General features: G+C 43.5%; 1 protein-coding gene and 1 long non-coding RNA gene across 2 annotated transcripts in view; one reads left to right on the plus strand and one right to left on the minus strand.

Annotated features, from left to right (window-relative positions):
- LOC105474344 (solute carrier family 4 member 8) overlaps positions 1-15,108 on the minus strand; it is an 81,853-nt gene extending 66,745 nt beyond the window's left edge. Inside the window, exon 1 of the mRNA XM_071071699.1 lies at positions 14,903-15,108. Coding sequence (XP_070927800.1) covers positions 14,903-14,950 — 48 coding nt within the window. The 5' untranslated portion in view covers positions 14,951-15,108. The remainder of the gene's footprint in view (positions 1-14,902) is intronic.
- A 152-nt stretch (positions 15,109-15,260) lies between these two features.
- LOC105474342 (uncharacterized) lies at positions 15,261-18,310 on the plus strand. The gene is made up of 2 exons (XR_982753.2): positions 15,261-15,836; positions 18,035-18,310. It is a non-coding gene; the product is annotated as an uncharacterized lncRNA (long non-coding RNA).
- Positions 18,311-20,963: the final 2,653 nt, after the last annotated feature.

Genomic DNA, 20,963 nt, shown 5'->3' on the forward strand with positions numbered 1-20,963 from the left:
ATTTCTCTAAAAAATTAATTTTCTTCTCTCATCCACTCTTCACTACATGCTCCAACCCTTTAAATCATATTAGGCTTTTTTTTTTTTTTTTTTTTTTTTTTTTAGTGGAACCACACCCACCTTCTTTACTTAGTGCTGCTCTCTCTTCCTGGAACTACCATTCTCTCCCTGTCACTCCCACCACCTGCCATCACCTTTGAGAATGATCAAAAAGATCATCCTCTCTTTGATCTCAGCCTCAACACACTTACGTAGAAGCCTTTCCTGATTACGCACCCCCACTTCCAAACTAAGCTAGGTTCCCCATTTATATACCCTCACAGCGCACTGCAATTCTCTTAGTAATAAAATGTCTTGGCCGGGTGTGGTGGCTCACACCTGTAATCCCAACACTTTGGGAGGCCAACGCAGGTGGATCACCTGAGGTCAGGAGTTCAAGACTGGCCTGACCAACATGGTGAAACCCCGTCTCTACTAAAAATAAGAAAATTATCTGGGTGTGGCGGTGCATGCCTATAGTCCCAGCTACTCAGGAGGCTGAGGCAGGAGAATCACTTGAACCGGAGAGGCAGAAGTTGCAGTGAGCTGATATCGCACCATTGTACTCCAGCATGAGTACAGAGTGAGACAGAGTGAGACTCTGTCTCAAAAAAAAAAAAAAAGTCTCCTCTGTTCCTTGAGGAAGGAACTACATCCATCTTCCTCGCCACTGTATCCTAGCACCCAGCACAGACTTTTCACATAATAGGTGCTCAATAAATCTTTGTTAAAAGACCGAATACACAATTCTCAAAAGACAAACAAATAGTTAACAAATATATGAAAAAACGCTCAACGTCACTTATCATCAGGGAAATGCAAATCGAAACTACAATGAGGTATCATCTCACTCCAGTTAGGATGGCTATTATCAAAAAGACAAAATAAAACAAATGCTGGCAAGAATGTGAAGAAGAAACAACCCTTATACACTGTTGGTGGGAATATAAACTAGTACAGCCACTGTGGAGAACAGTGGAGGTTCCTCAAAAAACTACAAATAGAACTACCATATAATCCAGTAATCTCACTACTAGGCATTTATCCAAAGGAAAGGAAATCACTACATTAAAGAGATATCTGCATCCCCATGTTTATCGCAGCATTATTCATAATAGCCAAGATACGAAATCATCCTAGGTGTCCAACAACAGATTAATGGATAAAGAAAATGTGGCATGGTCGGGCGCGGTGGCTCAAGCCTGTAATCCCAGCACTTTGGGAGGCCGAGGCAGGCGGATCACGAGGTCAGGAGATCGAGACCATCCTGGCTAACACGGTGAAACCCCGTCTCTACTAAAAAAATACAAAAAAACTAGCCGGGCGAGGTGGCGGGCACCTGCAGTCCCAGCTACTCGGGAGGCTGAGGCAGGAGAATGGCGTAAACCCGGGAGGCGGAGCTTGCAGTGAGCCGAGATCCGGCCACCGCACTCCAGCCTGGGCGACAGAGCAAGACTCCGTCTCAAAAAAAAAAAAAAAAAGAAAAGAAAATGTGGCATATATACACAATGGAATACTATTCAGCCATAAAAAGGATAAAATCCTGTCATTTGAGGCAATATGGTTGGAACTGAAGGACATTATCTTAAGTGAAGCCAGCCAGGAACAGAAAGTTAAACACTGCATGTTCTCACTCATATGTGGAAGCTAAAAAAAGTTGATCTCATAGAAATAAGAAGTATAACAGAGAATATTAGAGACTGGGAAGGCAAGGGGGAAGAGGGTAGGGAGAGATTTGCTAAAGGATAAAAAATTACAACTGTATAGGAAGAGTAAGTTCTAGTGTTCTATACTACAGTAGGATGACTATAATATAGAGTTTCAAACAGCTAGAAGGAAGATATTGAGTAACCTCAACACAAAGAAATAATAAATGTTTTAAATGATAGATATGCTAATTACTCTGATCTGATCACTATACATTAAATGTATTGAAACATCACTATGCACCCCAATGAATATCTACAATATTACTTAAATATTACTTGTCAATTTCAAAATAAAATTTAAACGTTTTAAAAGAATGAATATAATGGCACCTATCCTATCAATACCCTGAATCACAAGACCCTGAATTATTTCAAAAAAACTCTTAGCTGATTTCCCTGGCAATCTATTTCCCTTCTCAAACCTGCAACTCCAGCCAAGCTGACTGATCCCGAGAACACTGTGCACATTCCCACCTTCATGCCTTTGCTCATATTGTCAGGTCATCCAGTCATCTAACATCCCACTTCCCCAAACTCTCCAGCACATTAAATCCCCACCTCTCCTGTATTAGTCCGTTTACGTTGCTATAACGGAATACCTGAGACTGGGTAATTTATTAAGAAAATAGGTTTATCTTGGCTCACAGTTCTGCAGGTTGTACAGGAAGTGTGGTGCTAGCATCTGCTTCTGGTGAGAGAGTCAGGAAGCTCACAATCATGGCAGAAGGCAAAAGGGAAGCTGGCATATAACATGGAAAGACAGGGGACAAGAGAGAAGGGAGGGCCCAGACTTTTAAACAACCAGATCTTGTGTGAACTCAGAGCAAGAACTCATTCATTACTGTGAGGATGGCACCATGACATTCATGAGGCATCTGACCCCATGACTCAAACATCTCCCACCAGACCCCGTCTCCAACATTGGGGGATTACATTTTAACATATTTGGTGGGGACAAATAGCCAAACAATATCACCTTCCTTCTGGAACCCCCTCAAGTTTCCAGCTTACTGTTCCAAAGTTACTATTTTGTAGTTATCATCTATGCTCCCAAATAAGACAACTCTGAACATAAGGCAATCCATTTTCCCAATGGGAAGATTCAAATACAGTTTTTGAGGCCAACTGGAATAAACAAATTTTTAGGGAAGTAAATAAAATAGTCTAATATCTACTTAGGATATTTCATTTATTAAATTAGCTTTATAGACACTTAAAATTATATATTATTACTACCATGGAAAAATGGAGACTCCACAATATAACGTTAAGTTTAAAAAGCAAGATGGAGAAAACTGTATGATTTGCTACCTTTTATCTAAGAAAGGGTGTTGGAACATAAGTGTTTGCTTACATTTTAAAACAAATAGGCCGACCACGGCGGCTCATGCCTATAATCTCAGCACTCTGGGAGCCCAAGGCAGGTGGATCACTTGAGGTCAGGAGTTCAAGACCAGCCTTGCCAACATGGTGAAACCCCATCTCTACTAAAAATACAAAAATTAGCCAGGTATGGTGGTGCACGCCTATAATCCCAGCTACTTGGGAGGCTAAGGCAGGAGAATCGCTTGAACCTAGGAGGCAGAGGTTGCAGTGAGCCAAGATTACGCCACTGCACTCCAGCCTGGATGACAGCGCGAGACTCCATCTCAAATAAATAAATAAATAAATAAATAACAAATAAAAGAAGAAAAAGTCACAAAAGATTTTTTTACATAGTTACCTAGAGAGGAAGGAGAGAATAAGATGCAAGAGACAAAGACAGAAGCTAGACTTTTTTGAATATACCTTATTTTGTAAATAATTTACATAACGTAAAATTAAAATTTTTAAAGTAATTCCCCAAAATCAAAAACAAAATGAAAACAAAGGTCAAATTGATAGTGTAAATTCCAAGAGAAATCAATCTAAGTAACATTAAAACATAATAAACTGACTGAACATCCTTAGTGGCATATACTCGAAGGACAAAGAAGAATTTTAAAAGATCTCAAACTGCTTTTGGTTATCTTATTTTTGGTTGTAGTGCTGGTGTTGGTATTCTGAGGCTTGTTGTGTGTTGTGAGATAAAACAAACAAGTAGCTATGTGAACTTATTCTGTCACTCCCAATGCGGCTGAGGACTGGGATTCTTGGCAAGGGAGAAAGGAGATACAGTTTTAAGACAAAAGGTAAATAAGAGCCATGCAGTCCTAAATTTGAATTGGAAGTATCAACAATAATATATAATGTGTTTTTATTTTTAATGTTTTTAAATTTACAAATTTATATTTTCTAGCTCTGCCCACTCAAAGGCTTAGAAAAAAATGATCAATCAGTAGCAATGAGTATAATTAGTACCTACATTATAGTCTCTTAAAATACCATTTTGTAATAAAAGGAATCAGAGCTCCTTGGAGAAATGGTTGGTCATAGGTCCCAGCCAGGAAATGTACAAGGTAAATCTAAAACATCTTATTATGTTAGATACTAAGGAAGCACTCAAAGACAACTAGGGTTGTGTCCTAAGGACTCAGGAGCCAATTTAAAGGGGTCTCTTGCCAAAAAATAGGACAATTTGAGCATCAGTAGGGTAATGCCTACAACAGATTGACCATGTCAATATGTTAAGATTGATGAGTTCACTTCACAAGGTCACTTTTATTTTATTTGTTTATTTATTTATTTTTAAAATAGAGAGGTGGCAGAGTTGGGGGGTCTCACTATGTTGCCCAGGCTGGTCTCAAACTCCTAAGCTCAAGTGATCTTCCTTCCTCAGCCTCCCAAAGTGCTAGGATTACAGGTGTGAGCCACCACACCTGGCCTCACACGGTCACTTTTAAAATTAACTAATTGGTCACATTTGGAGGATAACACTAATGAACCAACTCATTACTTTGAAAACTGGCAAATAATTTATCTGGCGTTTCCTAGATAAACTGTACCATAGAGTGGTACCACAGAGTAGATGAGAAAAGCTTCTCATTATGGAAGAGAATACATGAAAAGGGAATGATGGAACAGAACCATTTTGCAATCCCTAATGGATTGCACTGATTTTCAACAGCCACTAACATCACAAAGAAGAGACAATCAGACATTGTATGCCTCCTAATGAGAGACCATATCACCACCCATGAGGTAATCTTACCAATTAAATTGTCCCTGAATCTGATCAAGCCTCTAAATCCAAATACCAGTTTACTGAAAGTACAATAAAACACAGTTCCTTGAAAAACAACACCATGGGAATACAATCAGCAAAATCCAGACTGTGTCCCCTCAAAAGTTCTAGAAGGATGGGTACTGTGTCTTATATTCATCAATATCTACCCAGCACCCAGTACAATGTCCAGCACATGGTAAGTATCCCATACATTTCAATGAATGTTTATTAGTTTTATAAACTCTTTGATAATTGATCAGATGTTTTCTCATAAAACTATATATATAAATAATTATATATATGAATAATTATTCATTTTGGCTCCCCTACTGGTTTTTAATATCCAGAGGATAGGAATCAATTAATTATAATACTTGGTACTATCTTCAGACACCTGACATAGCAGAGAACACAGTGGGAATCCAGAGGAACAGAGGGAGGGAGGGTAGGAGAGATGATTGATTTCTTTAAAATTGTAACTGCAAAATATAAAGAGCAAGGTCAATCATCTGAAAAATTCAGATTGAAAAACTTTCTTGCTGTTAGTTTCCTTAATTTAGATTGGTTAACCACAGCCTAAATTCACTGAATAATTGTTCATCCATTTTCTTTGTCTTGCCAAAGAAAACAGAGCCACTGTCAATAACCATTAGCGAAAGCATTTGAAAGGTCAGGCTTGAATGTGAATGTGTGGACTTTGTTTGAATCCTGGTTCAAATAAAGCAAGTATTTAAAAAAAAAAAAAACTACAAGGTACTCGCATAAATGTAAACAACTAAATGAAAATTTGATTATATTAGGAAACTATTTTTTCAGTATAATCATCTTGTGTTATGGCAGTTATGTCGTTTTTTAAAAGAGTCTTTAATCTTTAGGGCTACACACTGAAATTTTTACTCATGAAATAATATGTCTGAGATTTGGAGAATAGATGAACATAGATGAAACAAGATTGTGTGGCCAGGCTCTGTGACTGATGCCTATAACCCCAGAGCTTTGGAAGCTGAGGTGGGAGGATCGCTTGAGGCTAGGAGTTCGAGACCAGCCTGGGTAACATAGTGAAACCTCGTCCCTACAACAAATTCAGAAATTAGCTGGGTGTGGTGGTATGGGCCTGTAGTCCCAGCTACTCTGGAGGCTCAGGTGGAAGAATTGCTTGAGCCCAGGAGTTGGAGGCTCTAATGAGCTGTGTTTGCACCACCGAACTCCAGCATGGCCAACAGAGCAAGACCCTGTCTCAAAAAAAAAAAAACCAGATGGTGTGTTCATTGTTGAAGCCAAGTCATGGGTACATGATGACCCACTATGCAAAAATCTCTCTACTTTGCTATATGCTTGAAATGATCCATAAATTTCAGGCACATACAGAGTGTGTTTGAAATCATTAAAAATGAAAAGAAAGGAACATCAGGTCTCTTTGGTCTGTGCTTGCTGCAGATTTCTCACAAATTAGCTATTATTTCCTCTGATACTATCATTTATTTATGGCAAAAAAGTTCTCTCAATTGTGGTCCATGGATTTCTAGGGTGCTTGTAAATGGGCTTCAGAGGATCTGTGGGAATATGTGTGAATGTGCACTTTTCCTGGGAGAGGGTCCATAACTTTCATCAGATTCTCAAAGGGGCTTGTGACTCAGAAAAGATTAGAATCATGAGAAACACATTATATAAGCTTAGGAGAGAAGGGAAAGGAAAGGAGAGATGAGAGGAGGGGAGGGAAGGGGAGGGGAGGGGAGGGAATGGGGAGGGGAGGGGAGGGAATGGGGAGGGGAGGGGAGGGAAGGGGGACGGAAAAAACCCTATTTCTGAGTATCCTCTTTTCTGAACTTCCTCTTAGTTCACTGATAATGACCCACTACGTAAATGTGAATTGACTTGAGTGCCTACCTCAAGGACTAGATAGATAAAAAGAACTAAGAGGGTTAAATACATATTAAAATGCTGAAATTGCAAAGCAAGCCTTGAGAGAGAAAGCATTGTTATGAGCCTTGAAAAATGAATGAATTATAACTGAGTAGCAGACCAGATTCTCACTTACAGTAAATGGAAATTAAAAGGCACGGGCAGAGCTAAGTCTTACATAATGGCCCCAGCTCCTGGAAGCAGCCACAGAGGTTACAGGGGACAGGGAAGGTGGGGAGCAGAGCCCACCTCAAGCTCTCTCTCTAACACACTTCCCCTGAGGCTCCTCTCTGGACCTGCGTGGTGGTGGACCTGCCCAAATGAATCCCACCTCCTTTCCTGCAGTAGGTCTCAGACTTTTTACCTCAAAGAACCCTTTCATCTTTTTCAGTGTTTTCAGAGGGTATATACAATACCATTCTACTTCACTCCCACCGCTAACCCTGCCAAGAGCCCCCCCAAAAAAGTCAAGTGTTTATTGAGTTCTAATACATTCAACTATTTAAAAATCAACAAATATAGATATGATTTCCAGGGTTTGTTGGTTTGTTTTGAGACAGAGTCTTGCTCTGTCACCAGGCTGGAGAGTGCAGAGGTGCCATCTCAGCTCACTGCAACCTCCGTCTCCCGGGTTCAAGTAATTGTCCTGCTTCAGCAGCACGAGTAGCAAAAGTGCTGGTATTACAGGTGTGAGCCACCACACCCAGCCATTTCCAGGGTTTCTAATCAGCAAACCAAGGTAATACACTTATATACCTCACATTGTGTTTTACATATATTGCCTCACTTAATTCTCAAAACAGTTCTAAATCAAGGCTAAGATCTCACAAAAGCTAAGTGGGATAAGAACTCTAGTCAAGTCTGTGTTCCTTACTAACATGAGTAAGTCAGTATGCTAAGACTGCCAAAAGCAAAGAACCTGGCCATTTAGTCAGAGGGACTAATCAGGGATTAATGCCCACAGTTAAGAATAGCTTAAGATCCACATTATTACTTTCTTAAATCGTTAGCGCTCCAGAATCCTGCACCCCAAACTGTCCTTTACTGACCAGACCTCCAATAGTTCTTCATCTCCTTATTCACTTCCATCCTCCTCTTTATCCAGCAGAGCCTCAGAATGCTGGCCCTTTGGAGAGCCCATCACCAAATCTAACCCATGGGTCCCCAACTCTCCAATGCCCTCAAATACTTTCTCACTGAATGAAAACACCCTATAGAAAAAAAAAAATCCACGAGGACTCATGCAGCTATTCTAGACTTCCTCTTCTCAGTGGCCATGAGCTCGTGAATACCCATGAGCTTCCCATTCTAACTGTTCAGCAGCCTGCCAGAGGCTTAAAATTCCAAAACAGCTCTGGTTTCTCAGTGATTCTTTTGCTGAACCCCACTTGGAGTCACTCCTGTTCAGTATAGATTACTAGATAGTACACTGTGATAGAGAGATTAATAGTCCTCTAAAGAGATGCACATCCTAATCCCTAGAGTTTGTGAATATGTTGCCTTATAATGGCAAAGAGGAATTAAGGTTGCAGACGGAGGTAAGGTTGCTAATCAGCTGATCTTACAATAAGGAGATCCTCCTAAATTATGAAAACCATTATATAATCTCAATGTAATAATAAGGATCCTTAACGTGAAAGAGAGAGATGGAAGACTAGAGTCAGAGAAAAATCTGATGACAAAAGTAGGTTCTGAGAGATGCTATGTTTCTGGCTTTGGAGATGGAGGAAGGGAACTATGAGCCAAGGAATGCAGGCAGTCTCTAGAAGATGGCAAAGGCAAGGAAACATATTCTCTCCTAGAACTTCGAGAAAGAAACAGTCCCACCAACACTTTGATTTTAGTCCAGTGAGACCTGTATCAGATTTCCGAACTATAGAAGTGTTAGATGATAAATTTGTGTTTTTTAAGCCACCAAATATGTGGTAATTTGTTATGGCAGAAATTGAAAACCAATACATATATTATGACTTCCTGACTACCAAGACCAGGATCAGTAAACTTCTTACTACCTATGGGAAACAACCAACCTCTCCATTATCTAAGATCTGTTGCTGTTACCTGGCAGCAGATTTAGAATAGACATGATTGCTTTTCTGTGTCCTGATTACTACCATGACCCTGTCTACCCTTGCCAAAGCAAACCATGAGCTAAGACAATTACCTACAAATTTTGAAGTAAATTTGCAGTCTGAATTGTCCCCAATTCTCTGCTCAAGTCTCTGCTTGGCAAGTCTGCCCACATCTCTCCTACTGAAGCTCCCCAGCAGATCTGGGAAAACCAGATAAAAAGAATGCCCACAGGTTCCCCAATTCTTACATATGGAAAGAATACCTAGTATGTGTGAGGAGAGGGTGGAGGGGTATGTGCAACGTAGTGAGAAGAGAAACTGCTATCTACAGTTGATATTTTTATTCAATAATATGAGCAAATATTTACTGATTGCTTACCATAAACTGACTATAACCCTCAGAAAAGTTGACCCACTCCCTACAGAGCCATTCATTCATTCGCTCAGCAAATATTTACTGAGCTCCAACATGTGCCACAGTCACTGGGCACTAGAATCCAGGTCTCCTTCAGAACTCTTGTCTTAGAGCTTTTTCAGGTTCATCATAAGACATGGGGTGTAACCCTACTCCCATCAGCCATGTTTCTCAATTATCACCCACTTACCAGGGGTTATTATTCTGAAGATTTCTGCAAAATTTTCCATTCTGAGTGGACCTGATCCACATAAATTGCCCAAATTCACATGCTTCCCCATCTACCACTTTTACCCTCCCTGAACTTTCCTTCAGTCCCCAGCACCACTTGGCTCAAGGGTTCCAACCTCACCAGTTTTCTCTTTCAACACCTCCTTCTGCTTGTTCTGAAAGTGCTTATCAGGAGAACTGTGAAGCTACCAGGTGTCCCCAGTTCCAGTCCAAAGTAGGGGCTTTCCTTAAAGCTTTCTGACTTCCTTCCTCTATTACTACTCCCTATTAAAAGCTCATTGACTCTTAAAATTTCAATAACTGGCTGAGCGTGGTGGTGATGCCTATAATCCCAGCACTTCAGGAGGCCAAGGGGCGAGGATCGCTTGAGAACAGGGATTCAAGACCAGCCTGGGCAACATAGTGAGACTCTGTCTCTATAAAAATTAAAATTAAAAAAAAAAAAAGCTGGGCATAGTGGTTCATGTCTGTAGTTTCAACTACTAGGGAGCCTGAGGTGGAAGGATCACTTGAGCCCAGGAGGTCAAGGCTGCAGTGAGCTGAGATCATGCCACTGCACTCCAGCCTGGGCAACAAAGTGAGACCCTGTCTCAAAAATAAATAAAAATTTCATAACCACGTTCAGAGATCTCATCGAAATGACGACTAATGTAGGTCTTCATTAACTCATCCTGAATTACACCAATGGCCTCCTAGCTGGCCTCCCTTGTTGCAGTCTCTTCCCATCCTGTCTTCCCAAACACTTAGTTAGTGCTTATTCAGGGCCAGGTACTGATACAGGCATCAAAGACACAACCACAGTAACGCACAGTGACTAAGGGCACATCCTTTGGAGAGACGCAGTCCTGGGTCTGGCAGGGCCACAAGCAACTCCGGCACTTAGAATTACTTAACCTCTCTATGCCGGGCCAGGTGGCTCATGCCTATAATCCCAGCACTTTGGGAGGTCAAGGCAGGTGGATCACCTGAGGTCAGGAGTTTGAGACCAGCCTGGCCAACACGGTGAAACCCCGTCTCTACCAAAAATACAAAAAATTAGCCAAGGGTGGTGGCAGGCACCTGTAATCCCAGCTACTCGAGAGGCTGAGGCAGGAGAATCGCTTGAACCTGGGAGGTGGAGGGTGCAGTGAACTGAGATTGTGCCACTGCACTCCAGCCTGGGCAACAAGAGTGAAATTCCATCTCAAAAAAAAAAAAAATTAAAAAAAAGAATTACTTAACCTCTCTATTATCTTTGCTTTCTCATTTGGAAAAGATAATAAAGTTGCATAATTCTCAGGGTTAAAGAGAGCATTAAGTGAGATAATGCATGGAAAACACTTAGCATAGTGCCTAGCACAAGGCAAGCACTCAATAAAAGTTAACAGTGACAGTAAATGGAGCTGTCACGTGAGCAGCAGAGATGAATATGTATATTCCACAAGTAAGGGTTCGTGGAAGATAGTACTTGGTAGGTGTTGTGAGCAGAGGGAGTGAGTGACGAATATAATATAATGATATGGAGCCAGACCTTGAAGGTTAAAATGGAATATTCTAGGTGGAGAGGAGGGGAAAGATTTTCCAGCTTCAATGCCTGAGCAAAGACACAACACAGAGGGAAGAGACATTGTGTAATGAAGTAATGGCCATCTGTCACTCTGTGCCAATCCTGACTAGACCTTGAGCTCCTTAAGGGGAGGCATCTGGCTTTGGATACGGGAGAGCTGCTCATTCACATATGCAATTGAGCACCAATTTTATACCAGGCACTGTGCTAGGTGACCAGATTTTCTGCTTGTCCCCTGCCCTCAAGAAGCTTCTAACTGAGATCATAATAAACAAGAAACCGGCCGGGCGAGGTGGCTCAAGCCTGTAATCCCAGCACTTTGGGAGGCCGAGACGGGCGGATCATGAGGTCAGGAGATCGAGACCAGCCTGGCTAACACGGTGAAACCCCGTCTCTACTAAAAAAATACAAAAAACTAGCTGGGCGAGGTGGCGGGCGCCTGTAGTCCCAGCTACTTGGGAGGCTGAGGCAGGAGAATGGCGTAGACCCGGGAGGCGGAGCTTGCAGTGAGCTGAGATCCAGCCACTGCACTCCAGCCTGGGCGACAGAGCGAGACTCCGTCTCAAAAAAATAAATAAATAAATAAATAAATAAACAAACAAACAAGAAACCAAAAGAAGAACAGTTTAGTTGTTATAACAAGTCATATGTTATAAGAAAATAAAACAGGATCATCTTAAAGAGAGTGACTGGGATGAAGGTTCAGAGAAAGCCACTCTGAGGAAGTGATACTCCAGTTGAATCATGAGAGGACCTGGGTAAAACAGCATCCTGGGCAGAGGGAATGACAGGAACAAAGGTCCTGAAGTATGCAAGACTCACTGTATTGAAGAAACAGAAAGCCAGAGGAGGTGCAAGAAAGAGAGTGGAGGAGAGGCAGTCCTGGGAGGGTGGACTAGAGCCTGATTGTATTCAGGCTTGGTAGGCCATGATAAAGAGTTTGGATTTTATTCTAAAATGCACCAGGAAGCCACTGAAGGGTTTCAAGATAAGATGTGACATGATCTGATTTGTGTTTTTAAAAGCTCCCTGCGGCTGCCATGTGGAGAGTAGTCTTATAGAATGGCAAGAAAGAAAGCAGAGGGAACTGTTAGAAGGCTAGGGCAGTAGCTCACATCTTCGAAAACAGCACAGCCTTATGATATTTAGAGGTGATGTCTGGAACCTCTCCATTTACATCAAGTTACACAATCTGCTCACTTTACAAGGCCCATCTCCACACAGCCTAATTGGCACACAGAAGGTTTAACTGGTCATTGCCAATCAGTTGACTGTCTCTCCCGCGAGTCATCCCCATCTCCCTTCCTCCTTCTACCCTCATTCTCTTTTCCTCCCTATCTCTCAAGTTCCCATTTGTCTATATTACGTGACTCCAGCCTTCATGAGGTCCTACTGTTCCCATTGTATTCCTTTTCTTCTCCTCACCCTACCACCCATGAAAGTTTCACAAACTAGATATAAAGGAGATATTTTCTATCCTACTCCAGATCTATCCTACTCACAGAACACTAACAGAAACCTAAGGATCATGATGCCCTCAATAATACAACCTGTTAACATTGGGCATGTTAAGGACACTGTATCCTCACATCCGTTCCAACCTATTCTCCCCACTGCAGCCAAAGAAATCTTTCAATAGGAAAATCTGGGCGGGGCGCGGTGGCTCACACCTGTAATCCCAGCACTTTGGGAGGCCGAGGCGGGCAGATCACGAGGTCAGGAGATCGAGACCATCCTGGCTAACACAGTGAAACCCCGTCTCTACTAAAAATACGAAAAATTAGCTGGGCGTGGTGGTGGGCACCTGTAGTCCCTACTACTCAGGAGGCTGAGGCAGGAGAATAGCGTGAACCTGGGAGACAGAGCTTGCAGTGAGTGGAGATCACGCCACTGCACTCCAGCCTGGGTGACAGAGCAAGACTGTCTCAAAAAAAAAAAAAAAAAAAAGAAAGGAAAAAAAAAAGAAAATCTTTTCATGATCTCATTTGCTCTCTCCTGCCCTCTTTCTCTCTCCTGGTTAGGAGAGACCCCCTCTCTTCCCTTTCCCCTCTACTTAAACCCCTTCAGTGGCTTCCCCTTGTTCCTCAGATAAATGTCAACTTCCTCAGCATGGGCTCCAAATGGCCCTGTGTGTTATTACCCCAGAACACACCTCACATACCATTCCCCTCATTGCTCCTTGTTGCTCCACCACACTGGCCTTATCTAAGGTCTCTAACCAGGTGTGTCCCCCTCTGCCACAGTTCTTTTGTGTAGCTGTTCTCTTTGCCTCTCAGGCCCTGTGATCCCCCTCTTCCCTCAGTTAACATTTATTCATCCTTTAGCTCTTTGCCCAGATTTTCTTCCTTAGCAAATCTCTGAGACCATGGCTGGAACCACTGTTATACACGCTTATGGTACTGTCTATTTTTCTTCAAAGCATTTATCACAGTTTATAACATTTATTTGTGTGATATTTGATTAAAAATAGTACCTCTCCTCTCCCCCACTAGATGATACGCTGCAGGAGGGCAAGAACATTACCTATTTTTTCTTACCATTGTATCCCAAAGATTGAATACATTTAATAGGCTTTAAGGGGGTTAGATATGGATTTTCCAAAATCTTAGATATTCTTTTCTGACAGAGCAAGGAAATAAGAATGTATCTTCTATTAATAGTAACAAACTATTAACCAGGAAGAAGAGGAGAGAGTCAGTGTCTGATACTCATTCTGTTGCAAACTCAGGATATTTCCCCTGTCTCCTCTGGGAAAACATCCCTGAGGTCAACATGGCACTTGTTTCCAAGATGTGTCATCCTTCCTGAGATGGCCCATTACCGTCTTCAGAGCCCTCCACTTCAGACTTGCCTCCTCTTCCAGCCCTCTTTCCAAAGCAGAAACCAAACCATCTGATTGCACAGGAAACGGGGAGTGAGAATTCAATGGGCTGCAACTCATTAACTGAGTGTCACATAATAAACATTACTCCACAAAGCCCTTTCACAAACAGCACTTCGTCTCATCCTCAAAACAACCCTGTGAAGCAAGCAAAGCAGACATAACTATTCCCATTTTAATAGTTGGGGAAACTGAGGTTCAAAGAGGCAAGTGACTTACTCAAGGTCACAAAGTCTGTGTGAGGCAGAGGTAGGATTTCAACCTACAGACTCTAACACTTAGTCCAATGCTTTTCCTTACGTTAGCCGCCCCAACAGTTCTAATACCAGTTACTTAACCTTGGTTTTCTCATTCCCTTAAATAAGCACCTGTTCCTGACCCCTCCACACATCCTCAGCCCAGTTTGCAGTCCCTACCCAGAAGTTTTCAAGTGTCTGTGCAATGGGGCAGAGGGAGTCACAAACCGGGTCACCCTATCGGGGATTAGTCCCAGTCTCCACAGTCTTTTCCGGCTTTTCCTCTGAACCACTGGGGAACCAAAAACCCCCAGAAATAAAAACACAAAGAGAAGACGTGCCCCACCAGAGCAAGGTCCCTGGCTACCCTTTCTGCCCACGTTAGGGCAGGACAACGCGAGGCCAGACGCCGGCCCCTTCCAACGGAAAGACGCTAGGAAAACAAGAGGTCGCAGCCCGCCGGCTGTCAGGGCTCCTGGGCGGGCGGCGCAATGCATGCGGCAGAGATGGGCCAGCTCCCAGGTTCGGCCCAAGGTCACTCTCTTGCAGCCCCGGCCCGGTCCCCAACCGCCCGGAGCGCCCCCTGGTGTCCCGGGCTGGCCTCCCCTCGCCCTCAGGGAGCGGCCTGGGAAGCCTGGGCTCGGGGACAGAAGGAAGGAGGGTGGGTAGAGGATGAGGAGGCTGCGCCCCGGGGAGGAGCGGGAGGCGCGGGAGGCGGGGCCCTACCTGATAGCTGAGGACGCCGTCCGGCTCGTTACTCCCGGCGGCCGGCATGGCGGAACCGAACTAGGTCTCACCCGCGGGCTCCAGGCCGAGCGTCAGCAGCCTGCGCCCTCTCGTCAGGTCTGAGCAGATCACTCGAACGGCGACCCCTACCCCGGAGCCAACGGTCAACCATCAACCGCCGCCGCCTCCATAGCCACCGGCCCGCGAGGCATCCGCCGCAACCAATCAGCGAGCGGCCTGCGCAGCCAATCAGGGCGCGGAGCACGAGAGGACGCTGTCCGGCGGTACCCTGGGCTACTGCGGGGAGGGGGAGGAGCCGGGGAGCCAACCGCTCCAGGGCCCGGTTGCCTTGGAAACCGCCTCCCTCCCTTCAGAGGCCTCTGGGCGTGAAGGTCCTTCCAACTGCTTGCTAGAAAATCTCTGCTTCTATTTGCAGCTGCACCTGACCCTTGAAAACTGCGAAAGTGTCGGTTTTGCCTATTCTGATTTCATTCCTTGGGAGATGATGTTTAAATTCCGGGGAAACATCCTTCGCGATTGCAGGAGGAAGTAATTGCGGATGAGGGGAGAGGGCCTTCTAAAATTAATTGTTTCTCCTTGAGCTAATGGCCAGATTAAAGAGCATTAAAGTGAAGAAGGCAGGCAGTGTCAGGCCCCCTCACAGACTCACTATGACTTAGGTCTTCTTCTTGAGTCTCAAGTCAGAAGCAAAAATCACAGGGTTGAGCTGAGAATGACTGTTGAAGCAATTCCACAAAAAGGCTTCCAACTTTTCCAGGAAATGGTCTAAGGCAAATTATTATTTAACAACAGAACTACTGACCTAACGCAACGTTAGAATATAATGAATAATGCATTCAATTTGGTTTGGATTTATTAGAAAAGAGAGTCTGGCTAAACTCAAAGCAACCCTCTCGCCTCAAGAAAAAGAAAGGTACCTTTTGGGGTTTTTGGGTTTGTTTGTTTGTTTTTTGAGACAAAGTTTCACTCTTGTTGACCAGGCTGGTGGTGTGCAATGGCATGTTCTTGGCTCACTGCAACTTCCGCCTCTCCAGTTCAAGCGATTCTTCTGCCTCAGCCTCCTGAGTAACTGGGATTACAGGTGCCTGCCACCACGCCTGGGTGATTTTTTTGTATTTTTAGTAGAGATGGGGTTTCACCATGTTGGCCAGGCTGGTCTGGAACTCCTGACCTCAGGTGATCCACCCGCCTCAGCCTCCCAAAGTGCTGTGATTACAGGCGTGAGCCACCGTGCCTGGCCATGGGGACTTTTGTTTTATATGCACTACAATACCAGACTTCAGGTAGGTCCAAATTTAGGGTCAGGGGAAGAATTGTTGCAAATAATTATCAGCCCCAAAAGAAGCTACAGTTGGGGAACATAGTCTGATACATGTTAAAAGTTTCCACCACTGCTTACCATCCTTTGTGTTGGTCCTGAAATTGGAAACAAGGTTGGGCTTCAGTTTCCCTGAAGCAGAATTGTTTTTCTGATGTCCTGTATAAGCCTCGTGTCTCATCTCTGAGTTTTAGTGTTCATTGCCACACACTTCATCCATCTCTTTACTATTCCTGTCATCTTGAATCTGGAATTCACATCCTACCCTCATCCCCATTTTTGTCCATCAAAATGTTAACCGTCCTTCAAAGTTAATCTCAAAAGCCACCTCTTCCAAGAAGCCTTTCTTTATTCTACTGTCCCTGATACCCCAAACAGGTGTCATCTCACCCTCCCCAGAATTCTCAAAGCACTTTTCTTATAGTAGTTGCCGTGCTGTGGTTATTTAAGTACTTTATATGTTGACTTTAGCTTACTAGAATATTATAAGTTCTTTGAAAGCAATGATTATTTTTCTTATGCCCTTCTGTATACTCAACAGAGCCTCAAGGAATCCCAGGCACATAGAAAGTGCTTAGTAAATACGAATGCTTTTAATTCAATCTAATAAAAAATGTATTGAACACCTACTAATGAACAGGCAGGCCCAAGTAACACTGTAGAGGCAGAGAAATCTAAGATATATATCTCCAAGGGAGCTTAACAGGCTAATCAGGGAAACAGGATATATGTTAATGAGTAATATTATATAAACCACGAAGATTACAAAAATTCAGAAGAGAAAATGATCTTCAGGAAGGTTTCACAGAGGACACGGATTTGAGCTAAGTCTGAAAACATAGGTAAGATTTAGCTGATCTAAGGTAAGAAGAGCAAGCATCTCAAGTCTTTGACAAAGACTTAAGAATAATAGGCCGGGCGCGGTGGCTCAAGCCTGTAATCCCAGCACTTTGGGAGGCCGAGACGGGCGGATCATGAGGTCAGGAGATCGAGACCATCCTGGCTAACACGGTGAAACCCCGTCTCTACTAAAAATACAAAAAAATAGCCGGGCGAGGTGGCGGGCGCCTGTAGTCCCAGCTACTCGGGAGGCTGAGGCAGGAGAATGGCGCAAACCCAGGAGGCGGAGCTTGCAGTGAGCTGAGATCCAGCCACTGCACTCCAGCCTGGGCGACAGCGCGAGACTCCGTCTCAAAAAAAAAAAAAAGGGAATAATAATGCACATGGCCCATTCACGGTAGCCACAATTTGGGCCAAAGCAGAAAGTTATTGAGAAGAGCAGTGGGAGGTAAAAGTTGTGATAGAGAAAGGCTGTGGGCTGGGCATGGTGACTCACATCTGTAATCCCAGCACTTTGGGAGGCCAAGACAGATGGATCCCTTGAACCCAACAGTTCGAGACCAACCTGGGCCAACATGTAGAAACTCCATCTCTGTTTTTAAAATACAAAAAAATTAGCCAGGCATGGTGGCATGCACCTGTAGTCCCAGCCCCTCAGGAAGCTGAAGTGGGAGGATCACCTGAGCCCAGGAGAGGCTTCAGTACACCACTCCACTCCAGCCAAGCTAAGAGAGTGAGACCCTGTCTCAAAAAAATAAAAAATAAAAAGAAGGCTGTGATCAAATTGTGGAGATCTGGCTAATTCATTCAGACTTTATTTTTCATATATGCTAAAAAGTAGGACACTGAAGGCTTTAGGGAAAACTTCCATGCACCAGAACCTGGGTTTAGTGGTATAAATGCATTGTGTCATTTAATAGTCATAATGTCTCTACTCTTTTTCTATTTCGCAGGTAAGAAAACTGAGGCTCAGTGAAGTTAAGCAACTTACTCAAGGTCAGGCAGTCATGAAGCTGGGATTCCATCATTCATCTATTAATTCAAAACACTTTTGCTGAGAACCTATGTATCGTGCCCTGTGTTAGATGTTGGGAAAACAGCAATTAAGACAGTGTCCTTGGCCTCATGAGCCTTACAATCAAGTGGGAGAAAGTAAACAAGTCATCAAACAAGATAATCACCAGTTATAATCACTACTGTTAAGTAAATAAAGGGTTATGTGAACAGGAGTAACTGGCATGGGATTGGGAGAACTTCTCTGAGGAGGTGGGGAAAGATTCACCTGAGGAGATGAGTCAAGGACAAGCTCTCTGATTCTAGAGTTCTTGACCACTATGTTGTATTGGCCTATACAAATGGTACCATCTCCAAAATCTGCCCTTAGGGGAGAATGGATTAGAGGGGGAAACCTGAGGCAGGGCATCAGAAAGACTGACTCTAGCAACGTGGTAATTCAGGAGCCAAGGATGGTGGCCAAAGGAAAGATGTGCCCACATCCCCCACTCCCCTGGAAGGCAAGTCCCAGCCATGGCAGAATTGGATGGAGTAGGTAGGGTAGGGAAAGGAATTGAGAAGTAGTGGTGATTCCTGGGAGGTCTGGTGAATCTGACTTCTCTCCAGGACAAATGTGGAAAAAGTCAGAGCCTCTGGCCCTTGACTCCAGGGTCAAGAGCTCCATCTTCTGGCCTATTGTGCAAATTACAAAGGGAAGTAGGCCACAGAGGCAGCAGTTAAGGTTGCTGCTATCTGGGGCACTGCAGAAGACAGATTCTACCATCCCCATCCTTAAGGATGATTTGGTCTCTCCTTCCCAGAAAAAGCTGGTTCGCTTGGCTCTAGGCACGAGGCTCCTAACATCTACTGCTCCTTACCCTGGTTGGAAAAACTCAAATACATGGCTCTCAGCCTGGGCAGCAGACAAGTCCTAGTGGAGCTGGGGTATTCAGCCAAGGACATCACCTCACACTGATTATTTTTCTAAAGAAATCAGAAAAAACAGCATAACAGAATTCAGAGTTTCTTGAATCTTCAGTTAGCCCAGAAAGAGGCATAAAGTGGGCAAGAAAATGGAAAATACATGTGTAGAGGTAGGGACAACACATACACACACACACACACACACGCACATCATACCAATAGGGAGGCAGGGAGGTATGCTACATGGATGGCCTCGCTTCATCCTTGCAACAACTCTGAGGTAGGCACTATCATCCCATTGTATAGATTAGAAAACTGAGGCTTGGAGATGTAACTTCCCCAGGTCACACAGCCAGCACAGTTAATAGATGGAGACACTAGACTGAGCTCAGATGAAATGATTCCACAGTGCATGAGCTTCACCACCCTACTGTCTCCCATGGGGATGCCTGGAAATTTCATCTTTCTCTAACATTTCATAGGCTCCACTCTGTCTTTGTGGCTTCCTGACGTGGCCATCCTTCCAGATTTTGTTTTAGACCCATTCTTTCTCTTCTATAATACCAGTGGTTCTTAAACTTTGCGGAAAGTGGTAGGTCTTGAACTCCCTGGAGACATTAGAAAATCTATGGATTATCTTTTTCAGATAAGTAAACAAAGCCCAAAATTTTGCATATAATTGTAAGGATATGTTCACAGACTTCTCAAGGAAGCATGAGGCACCTTACGTATATGATCCTTAAATATCCTGAAAGACATTGAGATTCTTCTATTCAGAGACAGTCACAAATATAAGAAATGCATAAAGTCTGAGAAAATGTTCTTAAATAATTTGCAACCAGTTTTTTCATCAAAAGCATCTTAACTCCTCCATCAGTTTACTATGTCTCTTGTTCTGTGTGAACTGTCCAAAGGGCCACGAGGGACGAGGTCTTAGGCTTTACTTGCCATTAAATAGCTCCCAGTTTCCAACTGCATCTTATACCTGATTTTATTTCTCCACTTCTTCTTACTTACACATCTAAACCCAAGATGTGGTTGGAGGAAAAGACGTTGGGATCTGAGGAAAGACTTAATTAGGGCTTGTTCATGCTGTCGTCTGGGAGCATTTCCTGTGGAAGGGAGGGGTGAGAAGGGGAGTGAGAGAGCTTCTTTGTCAAGCTGAAAAGGTTATGCAGGTGCATGATTTGCTTTCAGCCCTTGCCAAGTCACAGCATATTGAAAGAGACTAAAGAATACAATTTTCATTGTTCACAGCATGCTGCCAGCCTGGAACACTACACCTCCCAGGGAAGAGTCTGAGGTGCCACAAAAGCCGAGAGCCAAGCTCCTGGCTGTGAAAATCGCTCCCCACTATTCGTCATCATCAACATCATCCACAGAACTTCGTCACACCACACTCAGTTACACTTTGCTCCAGACTGAGAGAGGCGCTGGGGCAGAATACAAGTGAAATGGCAAAACCTGACTTCTGCCTTCTTTGGTATCACTATTAAGATATTTGGACAGAGGCAGAGGTAGGGGAAGGGACCTCTAGAGGGAGCAGAACAAAACAGAAAAGCTGGCTGTAAAAAACTGTTGTCATCTGCAAGTCAAGAATAGGCCTTGGAGGAGAAAAGCTGTAGGACTTCCAGATCCAGATGGGAAGCCATTCAGAAATTTGAAAGCAGCAGGTGTTAACCAAGGACTACTTGCCAAGTCCTTGATACAAGAGCTGAACACATTCATAGTCAATACATTTATCTTATCCATGTCTAACCAAACCTAAACCTGCTTAGAAATCAGGTCTATTTAAAGTGATTTCATTCCACATCTTATCTATTTAGGGATAAGACCTCCTGAGCTTGTTATACTAAGTATTATACTAAGTAGAGAAGTTCTTATTTCACTTTTAGCCCATAGGCCTGGGATAGCTTTAAGGTGGCAGCAAATTCAACACCTGACATTTGTAATCACTACTATCTC

Source organism: Macaca nemestrina, chromosome 10 (assembly GCF_043159975.1).
Source record: "Macaca nemestrina isolate mMacNem1 chromosome 10, mMacNem.hap1, whole genome shotgun sequence".
Classification (NCBI taxonomy): Eukaryota; Metazoa; Chordata; class Mammalia; order Primates; family Cercopithecidae; genus Macaca; species Macaca nemestrina.